Source organism: Peromyscus californicus, unplaced genomic scaffold (assembly GCF_007827085.1).
Source record: "Peromyscus californicus insignis strain IS unplaced genomic scaffold, ASM782708v3 Scaffold_23__1_contigs__length_62951481, whole genome shotgun sequence".
In the NCBI taxonomy this organism is placed as follows: Eukaryota; Metazoa; Chordata; class Mammalia; order Rodentia; family Cricetidae; genus Peromyscus; species Peromyscus californicus.
Window position 1 is genome coordinate 13,642,034 of NW_026294534.1, and position 16,121 is coordinate 13,658,154.

General features: G+C 38.8%; 1 protein-coding gene across 1 annotated transcript in view; it reads left to right on the forward strand.

Moving 5' to 3' along the window:
* Agpat5 (1-acylglycerol-3-phosphate O-acyltransferase 5) overlaps positions 1–16,121 on the forward strand; it is a 50,083-nt gene that overhangs the window by 15,154 nt on the left and 18,808 nt on the right. The window contains exons 2-4 of the mRNA XM_052751777.1: positions 6,096–6,165; positions 13,415–13,530; positions 16,010–16,099. Coding sequence (XP_052607737.1) covers positions 6,096–6,165; positions 13,415–13,530; positions 16,010–16,099 — 276 coding nt within the window. The remainder of the gene's footprint in view (positions 1–6,095; positions 6,166–13,414; positions 13,531–16,009; positions 16,100–16,121) is intronic.

The window sequence follows — 16,121 nt, forward strand, 5'->3', positions numbered from 1 at the left end:
GGCCTAACAAAGCAAGAATGTGGTGTTCTATGGAGATCTTGGGTTTTGAGTGAGTGAGAGAGAGAGAGAGAGAGAGAGAGAGAGAGAGAGAGAGAGAGAGAGAGAGAGAGAACGAGCCCTCAAGTAGTGTACATGTCATGGAACAAATTAAAAACTGTAGAAAACTGATCAGCACAAGAGATTCTATGCAGGTGAACAGGCTTCACTACAGCAGAAAATTATCTAAAGTATTTGATTGTCTGCCATCTAGTTAATTAATTGAAAAAAGGAAAATTAATCCTTTTCTCTAAAGGGACTTTGGATGAGCTTTACAGTTATTTGCACGCGCGTGCGCGTTTGTGTGTGTGTGTGTGTGTGTGTGTGTGTGTGTGTGTGTGTGTGTGTGTGTGTGTGAATGTGAAAGAGGACAGCTTTCAGGAGTTGGTTCTCGACCATGTGGACCCTAGAAATCAAACTCAGGTCGTCAGCCTTGGTGGCAGGTGTCTATATACAGAGTCATCTTACTGGCCTTAGATGAGCTTTGAAAAAAAGTGGATCAATCTAAAGTTACTTAAATAATTATATAAAATTTAAAAACATGTTTTCAAAATGCTTTGTGAAATATTTTGATTAGAGTTATTAAAGTAAATGGGAACTAGAAGGTTCACAGAATGATGTCTTTAAAAGTTTCCAGTATACTTAGCATGTTTTATTTATGTTTATTCTAAAATTTCTTTTGTGTTTAAAAGGAGACAGTTTTACTGGTACAAAACAAAAGTGTAAACTTAATGATTTCGTGAACATCTGTCTTTGGAAACTATCTAGGTGCTCAAGTCTAGGCTAGAAAACAGGCCACAGGAGAGTGTGACTTGTAAGTCAGCCTGTACAAGATGTCCTTGGCCCTCTCCTAGGACTGTGAACAGGACACCCTGTGGTACAAAGTGGCTACGATAAATGAAGCCTGTGGTCGGGCTGACGGTGGAAAGGCATCAGTGTGGAGTGAGTAACTGAGAGAGGCGCCCCAGAGAGGATCATAGAGTCAGGCGCATAGGCAATCATACGGTGATCTACAGTTTTTATATGTAGATAGTGTGTAAGTTCTTAACCCTTTAAATTTTCTTTTTAATTTTTTCCCCCAGTCTCACTCTAAGCCTTGGGTGGCCTCACATTCATATAATCCCTTTGACACAGCCTCTCAAATGCTGGGATTACAAGTATGAGCTACTGTGCCTGGCTTCTTAGCTTTTTAAAATTTGAGAACACTACAGCCTTCTAATTAGTTATATATTTGTTAATAAAATAGTAGCTGCTGGGTCTGGAGAGATGGCTCAGAGATAAAAAAACACTGGCTGCTTTTCCAGAGGGAGCCAGGTTCAATTCCCAGGAGCCACATGATAGCTTACAACCATCTGTAGCTCTAGTTCTATGGAGCTGATGACCTTTTCTGGCTTCTGCAGGCACCAGGCAGGCATGTATACACAGACATACATGCATACACATAAAACAATATTTTAAAAATTATAGAATAACATCTTGAAATTTTATATTTTTGTATGTATATGGTGTACATGTGTGTAATATGCATGTTTGCGTGTATATGGGTGTTTGTGTGCAGGCACACATGGCAACCAGAGGCTGATGCTATATGTCTTCCCGCATTGCTCACCAATGCTCTCCAACCTTGTATATTGAGGCAGGGTCTTTCACTTGAACCCAGAGCTTACTCATTTGGCTAGTGTAGCTAGCTGGCTTGCTCCAGGGATCCCTGTCTCTACTTCCCTAGAGCTGGGATTACAGGCAGGCCACTGTGCCTGCCTTGCATTTCTGTGAGTACTGGAATCTAAAGTCTAGTTCATATGCTGTGGCAAGTGCATTATCCACCGAGCCTCATCTCTAAAAATCTCAGTCTTTTATGTATGTATATATGAGTTATTTATTTATTTGGTTTTTCAAGACAGGGTTTCTCTGTGTAGCCCCAGCTGTCCTGGAACTTGCTCTGTAGATCGTCCTGCCTCTACCATCTGATTGCTGGGATTAACAGTGTTTACCACCCCCACCCTTTCCCCCAGCTAAAATCTCTGTCTTTTAAATGAAAACTTTTGGGGCTATAGAGATGGCTCAGTGGTTAAGAACGCTTTTGCAGAGGATCAGAGTTCAGTTTCTAGAAGCCATGTCCAGAACCACCCATAACTATAGCTCCAGGGGATGGATGTCCTCTTCTGGACTCTCAACAGCACCCGCATTTGCATGTACATGTACCCCTCATACATACATATAATTAAAAATAAATCTTTAAAATAGTTTCTTCCCCTTCATATTAATAAATGTAAAGTATAACCTTTATTCTTCAAAGAATGGAAGAAATTTGAATTATTTTAGATAGAAGTGTTTATTCATTCTTGGAACTTTAGAAATGTAGAGTCTTTAAAATTGTGTATATTAGATACATAAATGCTATTTATGCATTCTTTTCTTTATTAATAACTATTCAAAGTACTTGTGATGATTTGCATCAATTTAAGATTTACGGTTTGATTTTTCAGTTTGCTTTCAGATCTTTTGCAGTTTTACAAGTTGAGGACTATTCTATAATTTGAGTTTTTATTTCTATAGATTCCAAGCAGCTGTAGTTTAAATGAAATAGTTAAAAAGAGGCTGGTGCTCAGGTATCTCCTCTGAGATAATGCTTTTTTGGCCTCTTTATGTTTCAGCTGGATACAGCTGCCCTTTCACTAAGCTATTGTGCATATGGGCGAAAAAACTACAATCTACTTGTGCATGCATATACACACTTGAGTCTTGTGTGTTTATATAAATAAGTACATAGGTAAACTCTCTTAAAGGGATGTGAATTAAGTTCTGGGTGCTTTGTTTGTTTGAGGGATGGACTTTCTTGTATCCCATGTTTCTTGTATTCAAATCCAGTATATATAAAGCTGAGGATATCCTTGACATTTTCTGATGTTCCTGCCTCCATCTCCCTGGTGCTGCAGATGTGAATTACTATGTCTGGTAAACAGGAGCCTTCTGTACACTGGACTTAGCACTCAACTGAGCTACATTCCTAGCTTCATGAATTAAGTTCTTGATGCTACTTTTCTTCCTTGTTTTCTGTCTTTAAGATTAGAGAAATTAATTGGTAGAAACAGAATAGGCGGCCTTTTCTGCCGAGCTTTGCAGTCATACTTGTGTCCAAGAACAGTAGTAGACAGTTCTGTGTTTTAAAGGTACAGGTGTGGACTCTTAAGCTGACCTTGCCATTAACTGATCTTCGGGTTTGGTTTTATTTTGTTTTCAACAAGAAACTTGTGCCATTAACTGACCATTGGTTGTTTTTTGTGTTGTTTTGTTTTCTTGAATTTGGTCGCTGTTCTTATACTTTATCGTTAAGGATTATGCAAAAGTTAGCTAAGGCTTTTTTTTTTTTTTTTTTTTTTTAACTTTAATGCCTTAACTCACCTATGTGTAAAATCAGTGCTGAACCAGTCCAGAAAAGGACATCCATCCCCTGGAGCTGTAGTTACGGGTGGTTCTGGACATGGCTTCCAGAAACTGAACTCTGATCCTCTATAGCCCCAAAAGTTTTCATTTAAAAGATAGAGATTTTAGCTGGGGGAGAGGGTGGGGGTGGTACACACTGTTAATCCCAGCAATCAGATAGTAGAGGCAGGAGAATCTACAGAGCAATCTTTTACTTTAATGCCTTAACTCACCTACATGTAAAATCAGTGCTGATCCAGGTAGTCTTCTTTTCCTTCTGTGTCCTAGAATGTATTGAATGTACTATTGGTGTGTGTGTGTCTGTGTGTGTAGTGTGTGTCTGAGTGTGTGTGTGTGGTATGTGTGTCTGAGTGTGTGTCCTTGTGTTGGGGGCATGTGGGGTGTGTGTGTGTGTGTGTGTGTGTGTGTGTGTGTGTGTGTGTGTGTGTGTGTTTGTGTGTGTTAAATCAGTGCTGGACCAGGTAGTCTTCGTTTCCTTCTGTGTCCTTTAATGTATTGAATATACTATTGGGGTGTGTGTGTGTGTGTGTGTGTGTGTGTGTGTGTGTGTGTGTTTGTGTGTGTTAAATCAGTGCTGGACCAGATAGTCTTCGTTTCCTTCTGTGTCCTTTAATGTATTGAATATACTATTGGTGTGTGTGTGTGTGTGTGTGTGTGTGTGTGTGTGTGTGTGTGTGTGGTGTGTATGTCTGTGTGTGATGTGATGCTGGATGGTTGGCATGGGTGTGTGTGTGTGTGTTGCTGGATGGTGACCCCAGGACCTCTAGCATGCATGGCAGGCTTTCTGCCAGTAAATAAAGGCCATAGCTATGGTGTTATTTTATGACCATAGTGGGGGTACCACTTACTTTGTGGTTTCTTCTCTAGTCCTCTAGTCCTCATTATGCTTGTTTTATTTTTAAATTCAATACAGTCTCATACAGGACAACCTTGAAGTTCTGTCTTTTAATCCTGTGATTTTATACTGCCTTTTAGTAGTTTGTTTGCAATCTACATTCAAAAGATACATTTTAGTAATTAATATCAACCAAACCATCCACAGGAAATAGAGAAGGATGAATGGTCAGACAGACAGACAGACAGAGACAGAGACAGAGTTGTATGTGTATAACTGGCTCTTGCTGAGCAGCCCAGGCTGGCCTCAAATTCCTACTCCTCCTGCTTTATCCACTCAAGTGTCAGGGATTTCAGGCACCTTTGGATGGTTTGAGTGTTGTCTTCAGCATGGAAGCTAGACCTATCTCTAAAAAACCTTAGATCTTATCAAAAAAGTGTGTATGTGTGTACACACATACACACACATATATACATACATACACACATACACATATATATATACATACATACATACATATGTATGTATGTATCTCCAAAACACTGCTGTGTATCTGTAGTTCTTCTAAATCCAGCATGTACCCAATAGTCCTCAAATAGTTCTAGTTTATTGCTAAGAGAAGTAAGAGAAGGGTGATTGGTCATGAGCTGGCACCTCTATATTAACCCTGCACAGATCAACTAATCATTTGTTATGTACTTGTTTATAAACTTTGTTAGAAATAATTGGACACATGTGAACATACTCACTGTGCAGTTTTCTAAGGTAACAGAGACCTTAGTCTAAGTTCTTGAAATCCTGACGTTATATCATGTAGCTGTATTGTTTTCACAGAGGATTTATTAATACCTTTTTCTTTTTTGTTGTTGTTAAGATATTAGAGAGTAGTTTCACAACCAAGAAGGTAATCCCACAAACCCAAAGCCTTAGCTAACTCTTGCGTAATCCATAATGATAAAATATAAGAACAGCAACCAAATAAAGATGCCCCAAAGAAAGAAAACAAATGAGCATTAGCAGTCCTTTGTTGCTTTTATCATTGAATACTTAAGATCACAACAGAACCAGGACAGTGAAAACATGTCCTCATCACTTGGTCTGAAGGTGAGATGTAACCAGGTGGGTAGAGCGGCACACACTGCAGTCCCAGCACTCGGGAGGTGGAGGCCAGCCTGGGCGGCTTGAGACCCTGACTTGATGTTCCAGCTCAGAGAGACCCTTCTGGCTTCCCTGTTCCAGTCTCCTCACTCCTTAGCCTGAGTTTTGTTCCACACACTGGTGTACTAACAGAGGACTCCAACACACAGCTTTCATTTGGTCTTCTGTTCAGAAAACCTCTAATCTCATTGGCAGAAACCATACCTAATGAATACACCAGCTCTCCATTTTACAGATCCTTAAAATATAGAGTAAAAATAGAGTATTTTTTATAATATTTGTGTTACGTCTCATTATAGTTGATATGTATATGCCTGCCTTCCATTGTACGGTGAAGTTTTATATATTATTAGCAATCAATACGTTTTCTGGATTTTCTTACAGGGATATCAATCATCCTGCCTTACTTTATGATCATTAACCTGTCCTATATTTAAGTACTTAATAAGCATGAGCTATTTATGTTGTATGGGGCTCTCAAGAGAGCTCTGATGTTTATTAGTCATGGATAGGGCTAGTTATAGTATGTGCTTGTCAATTTTCTTTCACATTCTTTTTTCTGTAATTTCATGCACGTGTTTTGAATTATCAAAGTAATGATTCTTTTTGTCTTCTCTTTTAGATATTGCTATATGGAGATTTGCCAAAAAATAAAGAAAATGTAATATATTTAGCAAATCATCAAAGCACAGGTATGTATTTCATTTGCCTGAAATTTGGGTTTTTCTACAAATGGTAAATGAGCATTAAAATATACAAACATACATATGTTCTAGAGACAGGATTTCATGTAACCCAGAATGGCCTCGTACTCTCTAAGTGGCTGAGAATGATTTTAAGCTTGGGATACACCTGCCTTCACCTCCCAAGCACAGGAATTACGGGTGTTTTGTATACCTGGCTTATGTGGTGCTGGGATTAAATCCATGCTAGACAAGCGCTGTACCATCTGAGCTCATCAAAGTAATATCTTTAAGTTCATTTATTTAATTGGATTTATTATGTGTATATGTGTCTGTCTATGGGTTTGACCATGTGAGTGCACTTGCCTGTGGAGGCCAGAAGAGAGCATCAGATCTGCCACAGAGCTTTAATTACAGGTGGTTGTTAGCTGCTCTGTGTGGAATAGCTCTTTAGTCTATTCAGTTTTCTGTTTGTAAGTTGTATTTCTAAAAGTGGAATTGGTGGATCCATGTCTATATATTTTAATTATTAATTCTTTGTCTAGCCTTTTATTTACTTTGAGACACACTCGTGCTATGTTGCCTGGGCTGGCCTCTAACTCATGATTCTCCTGCCTCAGTCTCTGAAGTAATGGATTGCAGTTGTATGCCACCACTGTCTGCACTTTATATTTTTGATTATTAAGTTGCTTATTGGTGTGCTGATGTGTGACCGCTCATTTCCTGGATGCAGTGTTGTGTTATAATTAGCTCTCACATCTCTAGTTCCTTTTGCCTCTTGAGTCATGGTGGTTTAATTCTAGCTTGCTATTCTTCCATCAGAGACGGCATAAGACTAGTTTCCAGTATAGAACTCTATTTACTTTCAGTCAGGTCAAATATGTAAAACTATGTATTTTTAAATAATTATCAGTAAATTGTAAAAGCTATACATTGAGTCCTGCGGTCCCTTCATGAAGTTTCTCCACATGGGACGTCTAACAGGTGCAGAACATGAGCCAGGGGGTCAGGTGATTAGCCAAAGTATGCTTTAATTATCCAAGTAATTCACTTCCTCCAAAAATCCCACTTTGTGTATTTTTTAAACCAATGACTACTTTGGATACATACCTTCTGTGTTTCATTTTTATTGCTTTGAAAAGAACAGTACCTAGAAGCCCAAAGCCAAAACACCCCAAACAATGATAATATTCTGAATGGAGAGTCACTTGTGCCTATGACCTTGTTTCCCTCCTGTCAGCCAACTTGTTGGGATTTTGTTGCTTTTATACTACGTGCACCGTAGACAATGCATAGACAAAGGAGTTGAAAAGAGTTTTTCTCTGTTTGACACACTGGTAATTTTATCAGATTGATCGGACAGTGGCTGAAGCTCCAAAGCTGCATAGAGATTTTGATATCAGATGTATTATCCTGGGTCATGTTTATGAGACTGGCTTAGACTCTGCATTTGACTTTTAGCAGAACCACAAAATAGCCCAGGGTGACTGTCTGCTTCTAATTGGCCTGTCCAGACATGCTGACCTTTTTCACCACAGCCTGACCTCCTGTTGTTGAGGGGAGTTTTTACCTGGCTCAAATATCCATGCAGGTTTCTTTAGCTTCTTTCTTCTGGTTTAATGAAAATAAGCTTTCCTGCAGTCCTAGCAAGGGCATGTGGAACCACAAACTCTAGTTCTTCTGGGGGCCGTGCAGTAACAGGCCTGCTGAGGAGGGAGTTGAGGCTGTCATTTCACTGTTGTCCATGCTGGCCTTTGGTATTCCTTTAGAGCAGACCTCAGGAAAAGCATTGTAAGTGAGCAGCAGATAAGAATCCTACTTGGTGTTGGGAATTTGAAGGTGACCTGGGAAGCAAGAGATCCAACCCAGGCCATACTGACTTAGCCAATTCCTTTCTTAGTCTAGAGAGACATTCCCCCACTCTGCATCCAAGAGACCAGCTCTAGGACTGATGCCTAATAACACCCAGCCCTTAGGGGTTGAGAATGTTGTGCTCTGAGGCTCTGAATCAGCCCAAGCAGACACAAGAGGTTACTGCAGAGCAGGATTTAATGCAGGGCAGCACAGAAGAAGTGGGGAAGGGGAGGATCCGATTGATCAGGCCACAGATTGGGAGCTGAACTGAGACCCTGGACGTCAGTTGAAGCAAGTATTTAAGCACAAAAATCACAAACTTTTGTTGCCGAGTTACAGCTACAGTTTTCATCAATCAGGATTTAGACATTAGGGGCTTCCTTGAATGTTTCATCATTGTCAGTTGACATACAATGCAAGCTTTTCAGTCCAACCAATCAGCTTCATTTGTTCTTTCTGTTGTTAAGAGCAGGCATAATGTTTCCAGAGAACCAAAGATGCATAATGACTATTTCTATGATTTAGGGATGAGGTGGATCAGCTATTGAAAGATTCCCAGCCTGCCTAGGGCTTGGGAACCTGGACTTGGTTTCATCCTTTAGGTGAAATGGAGTCTGAAGTCACAATGGCAGTACCAAGGACAAGGTGATTTTTTTCCTGTTCCCAACAAGAACACCCTTCTCCCCAACACCCCCAAGCAGGCATTCTCTGTGTAGCTCTGGCTGTCCTAGAACTCACTCTGCAGACCAGACTGTCCTCGAACTCACAGAGATCAGCGTCCATCTGCCTTTGAAGTGCTGGGATTAAAGGCATATTCTACCACCTACTGGCAAACAGTTTTTTTTTCAATTTTTTAATTTTTTTGTCAATGTGAAGATAGTACCCAGAGCTCCTTGCTTGTTAAGCAAGAACTCTGCTGAACACATACATGTTCCACAAACTAAGAAGGCTACATTTTATGCACCTTTAAAAAACCCACAATTTGGGAACATACTAGAAAATGACTTTGAATTGCATTAGAATTGCATGTTAGTCTGTATATGCTGGAGAAAGGTATGGAGTCTGGTCTGAGAAAACTACACCTGTTTTTTTGCATGTAATTCTAGGCTTCCAGAGGCTTCTAAAGCCCGGCCACCCAGTGTGGGTTGCCGTATTTGTAAGAATCACAGTGGAACATGTCTGAGAATGTCAGAAGTGTTGGTCCAGCCTTGCTCGCCCTCACCTGGCACTTGCTGGTGATGCTCATGTAGAGTTGACATTTATATTAGTCTCTCAGCTGCTGCCTTTACATGACATCTTTGTCTCTGTATCCTTATTTATGTAAACTTTTGACTCCAGAGGAGTGATTCCTCCTCTCCCTCTTAATTGTCTGCTTTGACACTGCTTACCTTTTAAACTTCATTACTGCTCATTTAGTTTAGATGGCAGTTTCCTGACTATGTATGGTTGAGTAAATGGTCATAAACACTTGAGAGCTTTGCAGTCTGGGAGACCCTGTGTACGTGTGCTCCTGCTGTAGACTCTGTGCCAATGGACAGAGTACTCGGCTTCTCTGAGACCGTGGGTTAGATGTGAGTGATACCTACTGATCGAGGCTTTAAGGCAGTGTACAAATAGTTACATTCATAATCCCAGTAGAGTGCCTGGCATATGGGTAACATTTAGCAGTCATGTGTAGGATGGTGGTTATAGCACAGTACTGGATCATGGGCCTAAGCTCTTATGTGTCATATATCATAACCCAAAGAATTAGAGACTCGTAAGACACAACTATACAGATGAGGAGAATAAGGCTTATTTGTCTGTTCTCTCTCCAAGTTAAGGGGAGCATGGCTTTGCTTCCCCTAACTAACCAAATTAAATTATTCTTGCCAGAGCACAAAATACAAACATTTATGGGAATACAGTGCATTCCCTTCTATGTTTTAATCCAGTGTTATCTCCAAAACCTCAATGTGAGTGAATAGAGTAGACATGGTGAGTCTATGATATATCATTTGACTAAGTTCTTTTTTATTTGGGACAAGGTTTTACTATGTAGCTCCAGCTGGCCTAGAACTTGCTTTGTAGACCAGACTGGCCTTGAACTCACAGAGATTTGCCTGACTCAGCTTTCCCAGCTCTGAGATTAAAGGCATTGCCACCATGCTAAAAATTTCAAATTTAAGGGCGTGATTCAAGGCAGTTTATCCTATGATACATGATACATCCAAAATACATGACGTATTTTGAAATATTTATATATTCTCTTAATAGTTCTTAGAAGGTGCACCAGAGTCCAGAATATAGCTGCTTATTTAAATATGAAAATGAATTTATTATTTCCTAAGCTTTAAAAAAATATCAGGAAAAGATATCAAATTTGGCTTTTAGCTATTTATCTCATTTATATCCAGGAACATGTTTCTCAACCTGTAAGTCATGACCCATTTGGGGTTGCATATCAGATATTTACATTATGAATCATAACAATAGCAAAATTACAGTTATGACATAGCAATGAAATAATTATATGGTTGGGGTCACGGCAGCATGAGGAACTGTATTAAAGGGTCGCAGCATTAATAAGGTTGAGAACCCCTGCCATAGAGCCTTCACAGAGTTAGTTCTCAGCATCTATATAGACAACATTTATATTAAATATTCTTCTCACAGGCTTGGTTATATTTCCAAGATATAACTAGAAATAACTGTTTTGTAATTTCTAATTTAAAATAGTTAATTAAGATTTTTCTTAAAAGTTGATTATTCATTATTTAAAGAGATAAAATCCTAGAATGTTCCACTTGTATGTACATTAGGAAAGAATTTTAAATGGTCAAGAGTTATACTATAGCTGTGGAAAAGTGCCCCATTTTGATAAGTCTTTAAACTCCAGTAACTTTATAATTTTCCCATAGTTTGCACACACACACACACACACACACACACACACACACACACACACACACTTTCTTTCATGCTGAGCTAGAGCCCAGGGACACACACAGGATTGGGATGTATTCCATTACTGAGCTACACCCCCAGTCCTTTTTATTTCTTTTGAAGCATAGTCTCACTAAGTTACTTTGGTGGGCCTTGAGTTCATGATCCTTCTGCCACAGTCTTTCAAGTAGCTGGGATTACAGGCCTGCACATCAGACTGGCTGTAATCGTTTGTTGTTTTACAATAAATGTTTCCTCTAATTCACTCCATTTGTTCTCATTTTCATGGCCCTGAATACGCTTCACTTCAGATTCTCAGCAACATCCCTATTTCTTTTCTTCTTTCTTTCTTTTTTTTTTTTTTTTTTAATTTTTTGAGACAGGGTTTCTCTGTGTAGCTTTGCGCCTTTCCTGGAACTCACTTTGTAGACCAGGCTGGCCTTGAACTCACAGAGATCTGCCTGCCTCTGCCTCTGGAGTGCTGGGATTAAAGGCGTGCCCCACCACTGCCCAGCCAACATGCCTATTTCACACCCTTGAATTCCTCTCTAAATCCTAGCAGACTTTTCCTTACCTCTCACCTTGATGTTTCCATTCTCATGGAAGGTTCAGCAGCTATTTATTAAGTCTTAAATTTTTCCAAATTTTAGGACACTTTATTTCTATTTATTTCACCTGAGAAAGTTTTACATGACCCCCAGGTATATAAGTATAATATGATCAAACATTTATTAATAATAAATAGTAAAGAGATTTATTTTTAAATACATATAATTTTAGCATTTATTAAAGATGAAAGAATCTGCATAATGATATGCTTGAATTTGTAAATAAGAAGAACTTGACTTTGACTGAGTATTTGATGCTACAGGATGTAGACCATTTCAGTGTTTTTCATAATTCATCAGAATTTTAATTTTGTAGTTGTTGATGCTAAGAATGTTGTTTCCATAAACACATAGTACAACACAGCACAATTGTATTTAATGCCATTCCAGAAATTGTTTGAAATTCCATTCTATTATTAGGTCAAAATTCACTTAATGAAACTCAAGCTAACAATTAAACAGCAGTTTTTTAAATCAAACGTCCAATCAAATGCAATACAATTGAAAGATATACTAGTTTGGTACTTATATGCTGAAGAATGGTACTGGTGAAATATTAAATATCTTCTGTAATTAAACCATTATATTTCTGTAGCAGCGGGAAACTGTGTGTGTGTGTGTGTGTGTGTGTGTGTGTGTGTGTGTGTGTGTGTGTGTGGTGGTAAATGCACTGCACTTAATAACATTCTACTGGTCTTGAATCTGAGTCATGTTTGGTTCTGGCACCATTGATTGGCATTGCATGTTGGGACAGCACATGCAGTTAAGAAAAGAAGCACACGTGTTGCGTGTTCAGAACGGAAGCTGCTCAATACAGCATGGGGGAGAGATGCCGGAAGCACCCGAATCAATATGCTTTTGATTTTGAATTAATTTTGGTCATTGTTAAAAAAACTTTTATCTCCAAAGTTTTTTCAACCTCTAAAGTGACCTTTTATGGGATTGCAACTCACAGTTTCAAATGCTGAGAAATAAGAAATACATATCTACCTAGCACTGTTTAAGTCACATGAGATCCTTGTTTGGGTGCCGTTCCAGTTGAACACTGTCCATGAAGTCATTAGTAAAGATGTAGTGCGGTGGCCTTTTGTCAGAAACTGTGTATATAGAACATTTAACTGCACTTGTTTCCTTTGCCATTTTTTTATAATTTCCTACTCTTCATTAAAAAAGAAACATTTCTGTTTTTCAGCCTTAATTTAAAGTGACTTTGTTCCATTTATATTCTGTTAGTGGATTATTTTAGTATTTTATTAAGTTTTTAAACATTTGTTTTTTATTTTTATGTGTGTGTGTGTGTGTTTGTGTGTGAGTCCTTGCATATATGTATGAATATGTACCATTTATATACCTGGTGCACTTGGAACTCAGAGGAGGGCATCACTGGACGTGGAGTTAGAGGCAGAGCCACTATGTGGGTACCAGACCTGGGTCCTCTGCTAGAACAGCAAATGTCCTTAACCAGTGAGCAAAATCTCTCCAGCCCTATGTATTTTGTAGTTTTTTTGTGTTTTATCCTTGAAATAAAAGGCCTTTTAAGAAATGGGGAAAGATAGCTCCTCCTTAATTTAAGGTTTATTTATTTTTAATGTGTCTGGAGTTGGCTTTGTTTTAAGCATTTTAATCATATTTTCTTTTTGAAAATTAAAAAAGCTATTTCAACACATGTCTTGCTGTGTTTCCTACTGGGCCTGAACCTGATCTGTAGCCCAGGTTGGCTTTGCGCTCCTGGTCCTTCTGCCTCTGCCTCCGTAGTCATGTTTTCAGTTATCTTGTGCAGACCGTGCTCTGAAGAAGAGCTTTTGTTTCTGTGAGGGGAAGGTGGAAGTTGACTTTGGCTAGTCATGTACTGACTGGGTTCTTTCTTACAGTTGACTGGATTATCGCGGACATGCTGGCTGCCCGGCAGGATGCCCTTGGACATGTGCGCTATGTGCTGAAAGACCAGTTAAAATGGCTTCCGTTGTATGGGTTTTACTTTGCTCAGGTAACCTTTGTCTTTGCTCTTTTGTTTCAAATTCAACACAATTTAATGAAAATATGTCTGATTTTCTTTGTTTTATGGTACTAGTGATTGAACATGGGCCTCGTGCATGCTCGGTACAGATGTTTTTAAAATGGCTTATTTTAAATGTAAGTATTTTTATTTAGAATTCTGTGTGTGCACACATAATGTGCATGATGCATATGGAGGTCAGGGGACAGTTTTTGGCACAACTGTGGGTGTCACTGCTCAAGCACCTTCCACTTTTTGTTTGAGACAATCTCCTAGACCTTTGCCATGTTGGCCAGGCTAGCTAGCCAGTGAACCCCAGGAACTCCCTGTCTCTGCCTCCTTGCCATTACTGGGATTACAAGTGTGCACTGCTGTGCTGAGTTATTTACATGGATTCTAGGGATCCAAACTTGGGTCCTCATATTTGTGAGACAAGTGCTTTCCCAACTAAGCCTTCTCCACAGCTCTTATTCTTAATGGTGAGTCTCTACATGTCTGGTTTTCCAAATAGTCAAATGGAATAGCAGAAATACAAATACCTAGAAGTCAAATAGAAAATTAAAAGGTATAGAATTTGACAATCAATCAATTATGTTAAGATATTGATTCAAGGGGCTGGAGAGATAGCTCAGTGATCAAGAGCACTGACTGCTCTTCCAGAGGCCCTGGGTTCAATTCCCAGCACTCACATGACAACTTATAACTGTCTGTGACTCCAGTTCCAGAGGATCTGACACCCTCACTCAGACATACATGAAGGCAAAAACCAATTGCATATAAAATAAAAACAAATTATTTATTTATTTATTTATTTATTTATTTATTTATTTTCCAAGACAGGGTTTCTCTGTGTAGTTTTGGTGCCTGTCCTGGATCTCACTCTGTAGACCAGGCTGGCCTCGAACTCACAGAGATCCGCCTGGCTCTGCCTCCCAAGTACTGGGATTAAAGACACATGCCACTGCCACCCGGCAATAAATTATTTTTAAAAAGTTTTAAAAAATTGATTCCAAAATAGTTAGTAATCTGTAGGCGATAAAACCAGGTACTGGGGGGCTGGAGAAATGGCTCAGAGGTTAAGAACACCAGCTGCTCTTCCAGAGGTCCTGAGTTCAATTCCCAGCACCCACATGGTGGCTCACAACCATCTGTAATGAGATCTGGCTCCCTCTTCTGGCCTTCAGGGATACATGCAAACAGAATACTGTATACATAATAAATAAATAAATCTTTAAAAAAAAAACAAAAAAAAAAACCCAGGTACTGAGCTCAGTATATGAAGTGTTCAGTGTGAAGGAATGTATTTCTCACAGTTTTGAAGGCTAAAAATCTCAAGATCAGACTATGTGTGGGTGGTACTGCTTTTTTTCAAGGCCCACATTTCTGACTTGCAGACTGCCTTCTCTCTGTATTCTGAGCTGGCCTTTTTTCCACATATATGCATTCTTGGTGTGTGTTCCACTAGCAGGGCCCTAGCTAGTATTTCACTTAACTGTAATTATTTTCTTACAGACCTTATCTCCATATATAGTCACTGTGGAAGTTGGGGCTTCAATATAAAATTTGGGGGAGACAAAATTCAGTCTGTAATGATGTCACATAAATCTCTGTAGCTGAGTACATATTTTAATTTCCTAAAGGTAGTAAATGTAGACTTTTTTAAAATTATTTTTTATGCCCTTCCCTCCTGGCCAGTAGCCAGCTTTCTTTTTTTTCTTCTTTCCTCTCTCCCTTCCTTCCTTCATTTATTTATTGTTTTTAATTTATTTTGTGTGATTGAGTGTCTTGAGTATATGTATTTCTAGTACTTAGTCCATATTTTAATTCCCTAAAGATTGTAAGTGTAGATAGACTTTAAAAAAAAATTTTTATACCCTTCCTTCCCAGCCAGTGGCCGCTTTTATTTATTATTTTTAATTGGCTTTATTTTATGTCATTGAGTGTCTTGTGTATATATGTTCCTGGTGCTCATGGAGGTCAGAAAAAGACACTGAATCCCCTGCAACTGGGTTAGAGATGGTTGTGACCGTGTGGGTGCTGGGAACTGAACCCTGGTCCTCTGAAAGAGCAGCAAGTGCTCTTAGCCACTGAGCCATCTCTCATCCTGGATACTTTTAATTGACTTTGTTGATGACAGTCATCAATGAGTCAATAGAAATCAGTGAGTTAAGATCCATCACAAGAAGTTTTTGAACTAAATCTTTTAAAGAAGGAAGAATATTTTAACTGCTAACAAAATTAAATGTTTGTGTATTTTCTAGTACAGTGCAGCATGCAGTTTTTCTTGGGTTCTGTAGAAATAGAATTTTCAGTTATAAATTGTATAGATGGTAATATTTAAATATTAACTGTAGTTCTGAAATGTAGTTTTATACTTTACTCATTGGGAGTAAAGCTGCCTTTTTGATGACTATGATGATTAGTTATTTAAAGAGTAATTCTCTTTCTCTTTTTCTTTTTTATGTACCAGCATGGAGGAATTTATGTAAAACGAAGTGCCAAATTTAATGAAAAAGAAATGAGAAACAAGCTTCAGAGCTACGTGAACGCAGGAACACCAGTAAGAGTGCCTGTTTCCACTC